General features: G+C 36.4%; 1 protein-coding gene across 12 annotated transcripts in view; it reads right to left on the bottom strand.

The window, feature by feature from the left end:
- DOCK7 (dedicator of cytokinesis 7) overlaps positions 1 to 13348 on the bottom strand; it is a 254205-nt gene that overhangs the window by 85115 nt on the left and 155742 nt on the right. For all 12 annotated transcript variants that reach the window (XM_066269012.1, XM_066269013.1, XM_066269016.1 and 9 more), the window contains one exon: positions 10593 to 10732. In XM_066269012.1, coding sequence (XP_066125109.1) covers positions 10593 to 10732 — 140 coding nt within the window. The remainder of the gene's footprint in view (positions 1 to 10592; positions 10733 to 13348) is intronic.

Here is a 13348-nt window from a genome sequence, read left to right as displayed (position 1 = left end):
CAACTGGCCCTTAATGCTGTACCTCACACCAGTTTCAGATCTCTCTTTAAGCCTCTCACTATCAATCTCAGGAAAAGACTTTACCACCAACTTCTTTCTATTAAAAAGCCATTCCTAATTTGCTCTGGTCACATCTCTTAATACATCTCCATCTTTATAGCTATAGGATTATCTTTTGTCTCAGAAAAAGTTTTATCTTCTCTCAGAAAGTACTTTCCCCATGTGTTCAATGAACTCCATATATCTTCAAGAGCTTTAATGTCCCCCCTCATTATTCAAATAAGCCTTTCCTATCTCAAAAATACATATTCACTTGAAATTAGTTTCCTCTAGCTTATATGGTATTTCACTTATTGATAGGAATAAACTACTATATGATGTTCCCCGTAATAAATTCCTAAATGTTAAGTCCATACCAAGTGTTTCCATTTACTACCTACTATCTACTCCTTTGCTTCCTAAATAACAGCAGTTGAATGTTTCAATCCAGTTTCAGGAATAGATCCTAATTAGACTAGCCCTGCTACTTAAAACAGCCAGTTAGCAAACTGTTTTTGCTACCAGTCCAAGAATAGAAAACTGTTAATCAACTCATTGCTTCCCTAATTGAAGTCTACAAAAAAAAAAAAAAAAAGGTCATATAAACTAAACGTATGTGTTTAGTGACACAGTTGATTTACAATTTTGTCTGTAACAAAAAACTCATGAACCAGTCTAAGCACCACATTTCCGTCGGACTGATTTAATCCATCTAGCACCTGGCATTGCTCTGGTTAGGCAAGTGAGTCACATGAGTCCGAAGGAAAATTTACATCGCAAGCTTTGGAACAAGGTTTTGCCCTCTCTCTCTTGCTGGACATAAGCAAGTAAGAATTTCACCTTAATTGCCAGTGACAACTGTCTTGCAGTCTTGAAAGACACTCACCATAGGATAAAGCATCTAATGAAGGTAAAAGATGTAAAGAAACAGAACCCTAGTAGCATCACTGTGCTGTTGATTGTACTGTTTAAAACACCCTTTCTTTCGAGGTGGTGACATCAGAGAAATGGCCCCATGAGAGACACTCCCAATATCTCCCCTTGAAATTTCACCAAATTCAACAACTAAACACAGAGAAAAAAAATCTCAGGAGTACCTGAAATACACACACACCAAACAAAGGTATGATTGGGCAAAAAGGTGGCTGAATACGTAATCCTCTCTGAAGGAAATAAGACGGAGAAGAGGGTATTTCGCTTTCCTCACTGATCTGAGGAAGGGGTGCTTTTGTTTGGAGCTGAGCGTGGTGGAGTCTTAGTTAGCGGGGAAGGAGCTGAGTTAGGGTAGGTGCTCAAACAGAAGAAAGAATACACCAGCTCTGCCTGGATGCAAGGCACGCACACAGGCAGTGGGCTCCACCTGAAATTACTAGGGCAGGGTACCCATGTGAGCCATTGCCAGCATCTTTGTGCATTCCTGGATCCACGATCACCAGTGCAAGGCGCGCGCCCAGGCCAAAACCTTTGGTCTAAGACTGCTGGGGTAAGCACCTCCATGGGCTGATGCAGACTTCTGAGTGCATTCTTGGCTCTGACTGAGATCACAGGCACTGAGCGCCTAAGTGGGCGGGTGCAAGCCTCTGTGTGCATTGCTGGACTTGTGGGAGCTGGACATACTGCAGGCTACCAAACAGTGCATGAGAAAGAATCCTGTGGAGATTAGACCTGCAGTGTGCTGAGGCATGCTAGACCTGCCTGTACGCCCATAGAAAGTCACTTGATTTACAATTGGCTCCCAGCCGTGCTTTCTCTCGCTGGCAGCTCCGGTTGCCACTGCCTTCCCCAGAACTGTGCTTTGAGTGGTACTGGAGAAATAACCTGGCTATTCTTAGAACCTCTTGCTCTGCAGACAGTGACTGGGCAAACCTCACAGCTAAGCCCCCAGGCTGCTAGCTCAGGTGGGAGGGACGTGGGGAGAGGCACCTGGAAAACTGCCATTGTTAGAGCCTTAAAGCCCTAACAAGCCCCACCTACCAACTGAACTGAGGCCCAGCCTATGTCACTGCCACAGCGACACACCAGCAGACCTCTGCCCAAGAGCCCCACAGGTGCAATACTTGTAGTACAGTGCCACCTGATGGGAGAAAAAAAAAAGAAAGAAGTTACCTTTCAAAACCAGGAAAAAATTACATTAAAATTTTTTTTTCATTTTGGTCATTTTATCTTCCTTCCTTTTTCTTTTTTCCTTTTCCTTTTGAACTTCATGATCCATAGTTGTTACATTTTTCATTCTTATTTTTTGTGAGGGTTTCATTTCAGAAACCTTTCATTCTTTTTTGTTGTTGTTTTTATCCCTTTTTCCTCTTTCTTCTCTCTTCCCATTTCTTCTCCTTTCTCTTTTTTTTTCTCTCATTAGATCATTTACCATCAAATTATTATATTTTGGACCCCTATTTTTCTTTGAGGCATTTTGCTTGTTTTTTTACTTCATTTTTTTTCTCCCTTTTGTCATTTTTCCTCAGTTTCTGCTCCTTGTTCTCGGTAGTTTTAGTTCCACTTATCATTAGAGAATTTTCATTTTTTCACTGTATATTTTCATTTTTTATTTTATTTTTTAAATTATCTCTTATTAGTGTAATTAACAATACCACTCTAAAATGCCAGTAAAGAAAAAGAAATAAAATATCATGAATACAAAAGACAGAGATGTCACTCAGATAGATAATGAAAAATCTCTTGAAAAAAATTTCAATTACTTGGAAACCTTGGAGTTAAATGACATAGGATTCAAAACCCTATGAAATACTCAGTGAAACCCTAAAAAATACTCAGTGAAATACAAGAAAGATCAGAAAGGCAATTTAGAAAGCTCAAAAAGCAATTTAATAAACAAAAAGAATACTTCACCAAGAAAATTGAAACCATAGAAAGAAAATAAACAGAGACGAAAAACTCAATATATAAACTGGAAAATGAGTTAAAAAGATTAGCTAATAGAACAGGCCAGAAAGAGAATTAGTGACATAGAAGATAGACAACTAGAGATACTACAGAGAGAAGAGGAGAGAGACTCACAAATTTAAAAAAATGAGAAAGCCATACAAGAATTGTCTGAGTCCATCAAAAAGAGGAACATAAGAATAATGGGTATATGAGAAGGAGAAGAGAGAGAAAAAGGAATGGAGAACATATTCAAACAAATAATCGATGAGAACTTCCCAAGCCTGTGGAAAGAATTAGAGCCTCCAATCCAAGAAGCAAACAGAACACCAACTTACCATAACACAAACAGACCTATTCCACGGCACATCATAATGAAATTATCACAAACCAATGACAAAGAAAAAACTCCTCAAGGCAGCCAGGGAAAAGAAGAATATAACATATAAAGGAAGGCCCATTAGATTATCATCAGATTTCTCAGCAGAAACTCTACAAGACAGAAGAGAGTGGACACCAATATTTAAAGTACTGAAAGAGAGGAACTTGTATCCAAGAATACTATATCCATCAAAAGTATCCTTCAAATATGAAGGGGAAATAAAAACATTCACAGATATAGAGAAGATGAGGGAATTTATCACCAGAAAATCCCCACTTCAGGAGATACAAAAGGGGATTATCCGATCAGATACAAAGATTAAAATAAAACAAAATCACAAGTAAAAGCTCCGATAAGATTACAATAAAAACAAGAATAATCTGTGACAACAAAAACAAAAAAGGGGAGATGACAAAGATTAGCAGTAGCAAAGGAGGATGGAGTGCAGAAGCACTCAGGAGAAAATATACTACAATGAATATGATATATATTCTTTTAATTACCTAATTAATTTTTTACCACCCCTGAAAAAAACCACTATAGAAACACATGGCTTAAAAAAAGAAGAAATGAAGGAAAGAAGCATGGAATACAATCAAACAAAAACAAATAACAGAAAAACAAAAGAGAAAAACCAAACAAGAAACAGAGCTAGCCTGACCTGTGGTGGCACAGTGGATAAAGCATCGACTTGGAAATGCTGAGGTCGCCGGTTCAAAACCCTGAGCTTGCCTGGTCAAGGCACATATGGGAGTTGATGCTTCCAGCTCCTCCCCACCTTCTCTCTCTGTCTCTCTCTCCCTCTCTGTCTCTCTCTCTCCCTTTCTCTCTCCTGTCTAAAATGAATAAATAAAATTTTAAAAAAAAGAAGAAACAGAGCTATAAGAAAGCAATATATAAAATGGCATTAGGAAACCCTCAAGTGTCAATAATTATATTAAATGTAAATATATTGAATTCACCAATAAAAAGACACAGAGTAATAGAGTAGATCAAAAAAGAAAATACAACTGTATGCTGCCTTCAAGAAACACAAGCTACAAGGATAAAAACAGATTCAAAATGAAAGGTTGGAAAACGAGTCTCCAAGCAAATAATATTTAAAGAAAAGCAGGTGTAGCATACTCATATCTAACAACGCTGACTATGAGATAGAAAAGGTAATCAGAGATAAAGATGGTCATTTCATAATGATAAAGGCGACATTGAATCAAGAAGACATAACACTTCTTACTATATATGCACCAAACTAAGGAGCACCAGAGTATATAAGACATCTACTAACTGATTAAAAATAAAAACCAACAGCCCTGGCCGGTTGGCTCAGTGGTAGAGCGTCGGCCTGGCATGCAGGAGTCCCGGGTTCAATTCCCGGCCAGGGCACACAGGAGAAGTGCCCATCTGCTTCTCCACCCCTTCCCCTCTCCTTCCTCTCTGTCTCTCTCTTCTCCTCCTGCAGCGAGGCTTCATTGGAGTAAGGATGGCCCGGGCGCTGGGGATGGCTCCTTGGCCTCTGCCCCAGACGCTAGAGTGGCTCTGGTCACGACAGAGTGACACCCTGGAGGGGCAGAGCGTCGCCCCCTGGTGAGCGTGCCGGGTAGATCCTGGTCAGGCGCATGCGAGAGTCTGTCTGACTGTCTCTCCCCATTTCCAGCTTCAGAAAAATACAAAACAAAACAAAACAAAACAAAACAAAAAAACTCAACAAAAATACAATCATACTTGGAGGCTCTAGATCGTTCTTCCAAAAAGAAAATCAATAAAGAAATATTGGCCTTAAATAAAACACTAGAATAACTGGATATGATAGACATCTATAGGACATTTCATCCCAAAATGTCATAGTATATATTTTTCTTCATTGTACATGGAACATTCTCAAGAACTGACCATATGGTGGGCCACAAAACTAACATCAACAAATCCAGAAAGACTGAAATTATACCAAGCATATTCTCTGACCATAAAGCTTTGAAACTAGGATTCAACTGCAAAAAAGAAGTAAACAAACCCACAGAAACATAGAAATTAAACAACATACTTCTAAAAACTGACGGGGTCAAAGAAGAAATAGCAGAGATCAAGAGATATATACAGACAAATAAAAATAAAAACATGACATATCAAAATCTCTGGGATGCAGCAAAGGCAGTAATAAGAGGGAAGTTTCTATCACTGCAGGCTTATATGAACAAACAAGAGACAGCCCAAGTAAACAACTTAACATCACATCATAAGGAATTAGAAAAAGAACAAAGACAACCCAAAACCAGCAGAAGAAAGGAAATAATAAAAATCGTAGCAGAAACAAATGAAACACAGAACAGAAAAACTATAGACAAAATCAATAAAACAAGGAGCTGCTTCCTTCAAAAAAATCAACAAAATTCACAAACCCTTGGCAAGACTCACTAAGGAAAAAAGAGAATGGACTCATAAACAAAATCCAAAATGAAAGAGGAGAAATCACCACAGATATCAAAGATATACAAAGAATTAGCATAGAATACTATGAAAAACTATATGCCACCAAATTTACCAATCTAGAAGAAATGGATAAATTCCTAGAACAATACAATCTTCCTAGACTGAGTCATGAAGAAGTAGATAGCATAAACAGACCCATAAGCAGGAAGGAAATAGAAACAGCTATCAAAAACCTCCCAAAAAATAAAAGTCCAGGGCCAGATGGCTATACTAGTGAATTCTATCAAACATTCAAAGAAGATTTGGTTCCTATTTTACTCAAAGTCTTCCAAAAATCTGAAGAAGAAGCAATACTGCCAAACACATTTTATGAAGCCAATGTATCCCTCATACCAAAACCTGGCAAGGACAACAAAAATAAAGAAAGCTACAGGCCAATATCTCTAATGAATACAGATGCAAAAATCCTAAACAAAATACTAGCAAATTGAATACAACAACACCTTAAAAAATAATTCATCATGATCAAGTGGAATTCATCCCTGAATCACAAGGATGGTTCAACATACATAAAACAATTAACATAATACACCACATCAACAAAACAAAGAACAAAAACCACATGATCCTATCAATAGATGCAGAAAAGGCATTCGATAAAGTACAACATCATGTTATGTGTAAAACACTCAACAAAATGGGTATAGAAGAAAAATATCTCAACATAATAAAGGCCATTTATGACAAACCATCAGCTAAAATCATATTAAATGGCAATAAACCAAAAACCTTTCCTCTAAAATCAGGAACAAGACAAGGTTGCCTACTCTCTCCACTCCTATTCAATGTAGTGCTGGAAGTTCTAGCCAGAGCAATCAGACAAGAGAAAGAAATAAAAGGCATTCATATTGGGAAAGAGGAAGTAAAGGTTTCACTTTTTGCAGGTGATACGATCTTGTACATAGAAAACCCCAAAGACTCCACAGAAAGACTATAAGACACAATTAACCAATACAGTAAGGTCGTAGGATACAAAATTAATATACAGAAGTCTATTGCTTTCTTATATGCCAACAATGAAACTTCAGGAAATGAACTCAAAAAAATAATCCTTTTTACGGTTGCAACAACAACAACAACAAAATAATACCTAGGAATAAACATAACAAAGAATGTAAAAGACCTATATAATGAAAACTACAAAGCATTGTTAAGAGAAATCACAAAAGATACAATGAAATGGAAAAATATTCCTTATTCTTGGATAAGAAAAATAAATATAGTTAGAATGACCATGTTACCCAAAGCAATATATAAATTTAATGCAATTCCCATCAAAATTCCTATGTCATTTTTTAAAGAAATGGAACAAAAATCATCAGGTTTATATTGATCCATAAAAAACCCCTAATAGCCAAAGTAATACTAAGGAAAAAAAATGAAGCTGGGGGCATTACAATACCTGACTTCAAATTATACTACAGAGCCATGATAATCAAAACAGCATAGTATTGGCAAAAAAATAGACACTCAGACCAATGGAACAGAATAGAAAGCCCAGAAATAAAACCACATATATATGGTCCAATCATCTTTGATAAAGGAGCCAAAAAAACACAATGGAGAAAAGAAAGCCTCTTCAATAAACGGTGCTGGGAAAACGGGAGAGCCACCTGCAAAAGAATGAAACTCAACTACAGTTTGTCTCCTTGTACCAAAATTAATTCAAAATGAACCAAAGACCTAAATATAAGATTTGAAACAATAAATTACATAAACGAAAATATAGTTACTGAACTCATGGGCCTTGCCCATAGAGAACATTTTATGAATTTGACTCCAAAGACAAGGGAAGTGAAGGCAAAGATAAATGAATGGGACTACATCAGACTAAAAAGCTTTTGCACAACAAAACAAATTGTCAATAAAACAGATAGCCAACTAAATGGGAGATGATATTTTCAAACAACAGCTCAGATAAGGGCCTAATATCTAAAATATACAAAAAACTCACAAAACTCAACAACAAACAAGCAAACAATCCAATAAAAATATGGAAAGAGGACATGGACACTTCTCTCAGGAAGAAATACAAATGGCCAACAGATATATGAAAAGATGCTCATCTTCATTAGCTATTAGAGAAACGCAAATCAAAACTACAATGAGATACCACCTCACATCTGTTAGATTAGCTTGTATCAACAAGACAGGTAATAACAAGTGTTGGAGAGGCTATGGAGAAAAAGGAACCCTCATTCACTGTTGGTGGGAATGTAAAGTAGTACAACCATTATGAAAGAAAGTATGGTGGTTCCTCAAAAAATTAAGAATAGAAGTACCATATGACCCAGCAATCCCTCTACTGCAGCGGTTCTCAACCTGTGGGTCGCGACCCTAGCGAGGGTCGAACGACCATAACACAGGGGTCGCCTAAAGCCATCAGAAAATACCTATTTATTATACAATACATTTTTAAATAAAATATGTATTTCCGATGGCTTTAGGTGACCCCTGTATTTTGGTCATTCGACCCCCACCGGGGTCGCAACCCACAGGTTGAGAACCGCTGCTCTACTGGGTATATTCCCCCAAAACTGGAAAACATTGGTACGTAAAGACACATGTAGCCCCATGTTCATTGCAGCATTGTTCACAGTGGCCAAGACATAGAAACAACCAAAAAGCCCTTCAATAGATGATTGGATAAAGATGATGTGGTACATATATACTATGGAATAGTACACTCAGCCATAAGAAATGATGACTTGGATCATTTACAACAACATGGATGGACCTTGATAACATTATACTGAGTGAAATAAGTAAATCAGAAAAAACTAAGAACTGTATGTTCCATATATTAGTGGGACACAAAATTGAGACTCATGGACATAGATAAGAGTGAAGTGGTTACTAGGGGGAGGGGAAGGGAGGCGAGGAAGGTGGTGGAGGGAGGGGAGGGGCATAAAGAAAACCAAATAAAATGTGACGGAGGACAATTTGACTTTGGGTGATGGGTATACAACATAATCAAATGTCAAAATGATCTGGAGATGTTTTCTCTAAATCTATGTACTCTAGTTGATCAATGTCACCCCATTAAAATTAATTGTCTAAATAAAATTATAAATTAAAAAAAAAGATACACAGAAAAGAACAATTGTCTCTTTCAATTATGAAATAATAAATTTCATTCCTTTAATAGAGCCAATATTAAGAAAGGTTTTCTATTTTTTTATAACCAAAAATATTATGGTATATCAAGTAAAATTATTGGAAATATACATTCAAATGATTGCGATACACCAGTTATTAAAAAAAGCTAGTATGTTTAGAATTGATTTTAGAGTTGTTTTTTTCTAAACAGTGAATCCCCCAATGACATCATATTCATGTCTAATAGCAAATAATAAATATGGTGGCCTACAGGGGGGAAGCCCCAGAGCCTCACTCTCTTAGTCTGTCCTCTCTTTCTTCCAATGTCTGAACTCCTCCACCCCAGCCTACATGGAAACTCTTCAGAACTCTATAATTGCAGAACACAGTATGAACAACTACTTTAAAACATATTCCTAAAATAGGAAGTTGCCATTATAAAAAGGCATACTTTTCATTTTCAGAAGATTTAACCTTTCATAATTTATTGAGCATTAATGGACTATGGCCTAGACCACTGCTAAGAATTTTTCAAACCTCCTCTTTTATTCGTTCAATAAATCAGAGGATTTTTGTAAAACCTGTGCCAGGGTAACTCTTTTTGTTCTATGGAACTCTTAAATATGAGGTTAAACTGGATTATAAATTTCTAATAATCCCAGTATGAAAAAAATGAAAAATGAAAGCAATTATTACCCAAATGAGTCATGGTCATATAGATTTTTAAAAATAACTATTAATATTGAAGTACCTTATAGGAATGCTAGACCACAACATATCAAGCTATTTCTATAAATTCAAATCATCAGATGATATACCCTTTCTTTTCTTACTATATTAATTTCCAAAAATCCTCTAAAAGTATACTCAATGGTAAAAGTTTTTAAAACCGGCCCTGGATGGTTGGCTCAGTGGTACAGCATTGGCCCCGCGTGTGGAAGTCCTGGGGTTCGATTCCCAGCCAGGGCACAAAGGAGAAGCGCCCATCTGCTTCTCCACCCTTCCTTTTTCTCTCTTTTGTCTCTCTCTTCCCCTCCTGCAGCCAACGTTCCGTTGGAGTAAAATTGGCCTGGCTGCTGAGGATGCCTGCACGGCCTCCACCTCAGCACTAGAATGGCTCTGGTTGCAACGGAGCAACACTCCAGATGGGCAGAGCATTGCCCCCCAGTGAGCTTGTCGGGTGGATCCTGGTCGGGGCGCATGCAGGAGTCTGTCTCTCTGCCTCCCTCCTTCTCACTTCAGAAAAATGAAAAAAAAAAGTTTTTAAAACCTAAGGATTTATTGGGCAAATTTTTAAATAAAATGCCAAGTAGTATGATAGCAAATGATAAATTTTCCTCACAAAGAATCGAAGAGAAACCTAGTCTATTTTTCTCAATTGAACTGTGCCTATTGTTTATCAACAAATATAAAAGTCCATTTACTTGAATGTCCAAATATTTTGTGTACCTTTAAGGATGAAAACAATGCTACCAAAAAATCATGATATATCACCAATTTTAACACAAATTTCAAATTCAGGAATAACAAAATATGAAAAAAAAATATAAAATTGATGAACTACAGAAATAGCATGAGTATAGATCTTTGCAAATAGAGTAGAAAAGAGTATTCTTTGGATATTTAGGAAGTTAAAGTGGGATGCTTCCGTTTCATTGCCCAAAATCAAGCTGATATTTTACAAGGCAAAACCTGGTCTACTCACCCTTCAGCATCAGGGTCTAAAATGACAGCCAGCTCTGTTAATACAAGTCCTGCCAAATAATGCTGTTGGCGGAAAGGCACAGACAATTCAAACATATTTGCAATCTTCTGGTCCTGTACATTGGTAGAAAATCCAGAACTCTGTTTGGGAGTAAGGTAGAACAAACCGTAATAATTATGCAACAAAGCATCCCACAGACAGGGCATTACAACAAATAAAATGTGAGCATTATCTAAAAGTGAGATAAACTTTGCCTAGAATAATTTATTGCCTAGGGTTTATTATAGACAATTATTGTTAACATTGGAGAAAGTAACTGCTCTTACTTTTGATATGGGAAACTAGGATGAAATACACTTGTAATTATTTTTAATTTCTTTTTGTCATACTAAAGCTTTCCATCTGTTTTTTCTTTATTCTTTTAGACACTTAATGTTTTAATATTATACTCTGAATGGAAAAAGAAACTATGTCCAAATAATATACAGAGTGGGGCAAAAAAAAATAAGTTTAGAGTTGTGAGTATGTGAAACAGAGTTTATTCTTGTATTTTTATGAATTATTGTATTATTTTCCACACAAACAACTGTAAAACTGCCTTTGCCCCACCTTGTATTATGTGCTCACTGCTAAGTGTCGGGAAATATTCATAGTCAAGGTTACAGGTTTCCAGAGAAATCTCAAATACAGATAAAATGGTTTCTCAGAGAAAATACTATCTCTAGAAAATCACTGTAATTTTAGGGTTCACTTACTGAGTTTCTAGAAAGTTTTTAATATTGCAAAAATAGCATACCCCAAGTTCAAGGTAAAAAAGTCCTCGACTTCATCCCCTCTAATGCATAACTCAAAACCATCTACGTGAGGTTTCTTGAAAGAACAAAAGATTTCAGATTTTTCTATGGAGAAATCATCTTCCTAATAAGTATATATATAAAATTCCTCTTGCCACTCCCCCAAAGAGTGATGTCTCTGTCATATATTATTAGAATATGAAAATTATGTACTATAGTTAGATTACAAGGTGGGGAACAAGATAATGAAATAAATTCTATAAATTCCTTGGTTAAATGAGATATTCAGTAGGAAGTTAGGTGTAAATAAATGTGTTTCATTAAAGGTTTTAGAACTGTACCTATGCTTAATTTGTATTTAACTGTATAGCCACATCTTTGAAAGAGGATGGGAGAAGAAATCAAAAGACTATCTTCATCTGTTATAGGAAGAAGTGTGTGCTAGCCAGGTAAAAGAGTATGTGGAAACAAGATTTTTTGCACAACTTTTTACAGTAAAAAGTTGTGGGTACGCTATGCTGTTTTCCCATCTTTCTAAATGAAGTTTCAAATTTTCTTTTATCAAGGAACTGACATTGATCTAGTCTAGAGAATTACATTAAGAAAGTAAATATCTGAAAAGTAAAATCAAGAAGAGTTAAGATCAACTCTGATGTTAGACGTTCAGAGCCTAAGAAAACAGCTTGTTCACCTGAGAAACTAGATAACAGAAAGAACATTTCACTAGGAAGGAAAATTCAGGCTCCTTTGATACTAAAACTACAAAATCCCTTAATCCCAATCTCTATGACAAGATACATAATAATTGCTATGATAACCCTTACTCATCTTTAGAGAAACTTAACAGCTGTTGAAGTCAAGTACCATCCAATAAACCTACAAAAATTCATCTAGTTTCCTTTGGGTTTTCTGGAATCAAGAGAGGTAGGCAGGGCTCTGTCATCTTGCACTGCAGTTTAGTAGCTGAGCCCTTTGTGATCTTACTGCCCCTAGTATTTTTTGAAACTAGAATTAAATAATTTAATTCACAATTAGGCTATAGATATAAGCTTTAACTAAATGTTCCAGTTCCTTTTGTTGTCAGGTAGCTATAGTCAAAGAGTAAGACAGTATGTTGGTCATGTTCTGAAGGTATGTCTGTACAGCAAGTTCTATGAGAAATGTTTAAAAATAAGCTTTGGCTTGACCTGTGGTCCTTCAGCAGATAAAGCATTGACCTGGAATGCTGAAGTTGCCAGTTTGAAAGCCCGGGCTTGCCTGATTAAGGCATGTATGACAAGCAACAACTATGAGTTGATGCTTCCCTCTCCTCACCACCCTCCTTTCTCTTTTTTTTTCTCTCTCCCCCTGTCTTCTCTCTCTCCCCACTCTTTAAAATGAATAAATGAAATCTTAAAAAAAAAAAAAGTAATCTTTGCTTGAGATAACAAAAAACTACAGCTAGTTAAACACAAAACAATGATAGCTTAAACAGTGGCAATAGTTGCAAGATGTCAAGTTTCTGTCTTTTGCTTTAAAGATAGTGTCACTGATGCACAATGATATATTTTGCAGAATCTTGGTCCTTTGACCCAGTATCCCCTGTTCTTACAATATAATTTTGTGTTACTACTGGACTGTTTCTTTGTCTAGCAGGAAGAGATCACTTGAGGAGAATTTAAGAGTCTGTTTTGTAAAAGGAAAGGATGTCTTCAAGGTAGCTGTGACCAGCTGCTGATACCTAGGCGTCTGATACAACAAGTGTTTTCTGTGACTAAAGAAACATGGACTTCTCTCTCAGTTCCCTGAACTAAAATAAACCCTTAGCTATATAAAAACTCTCTACTTTTCTTTTTTGAAAGAGACAGATCTGAGAGATCTTGTTCTTCCATCCTCTCATTTTGACAAAATCAAATAAACATTTTTGTTTCCAAACACTGGTATCTCAACATTTTGGCCTATGAGTGCATTGAGTACACAAAC

This window comes from Saccopteryx bilineata, chromosome 3 (assembly GCF_036850765.1).
Source record: "Saccopteryx bilineata isolate mSacBil1 chromosome 3, mSacBil1_pri_phased_curated, whole genome shotgun sequence".
NCBI classification, from domain to species: domain Eukaryota; kingdom Metazoa; phylum Chordata; class Mammalia; order Chiroptera; family Emballonuridae; genus Saccopteryx; species Saccopteryx bilineata.
This window is presented reverse-complemented; position numbering and strand designations above follow the sequence as displayed.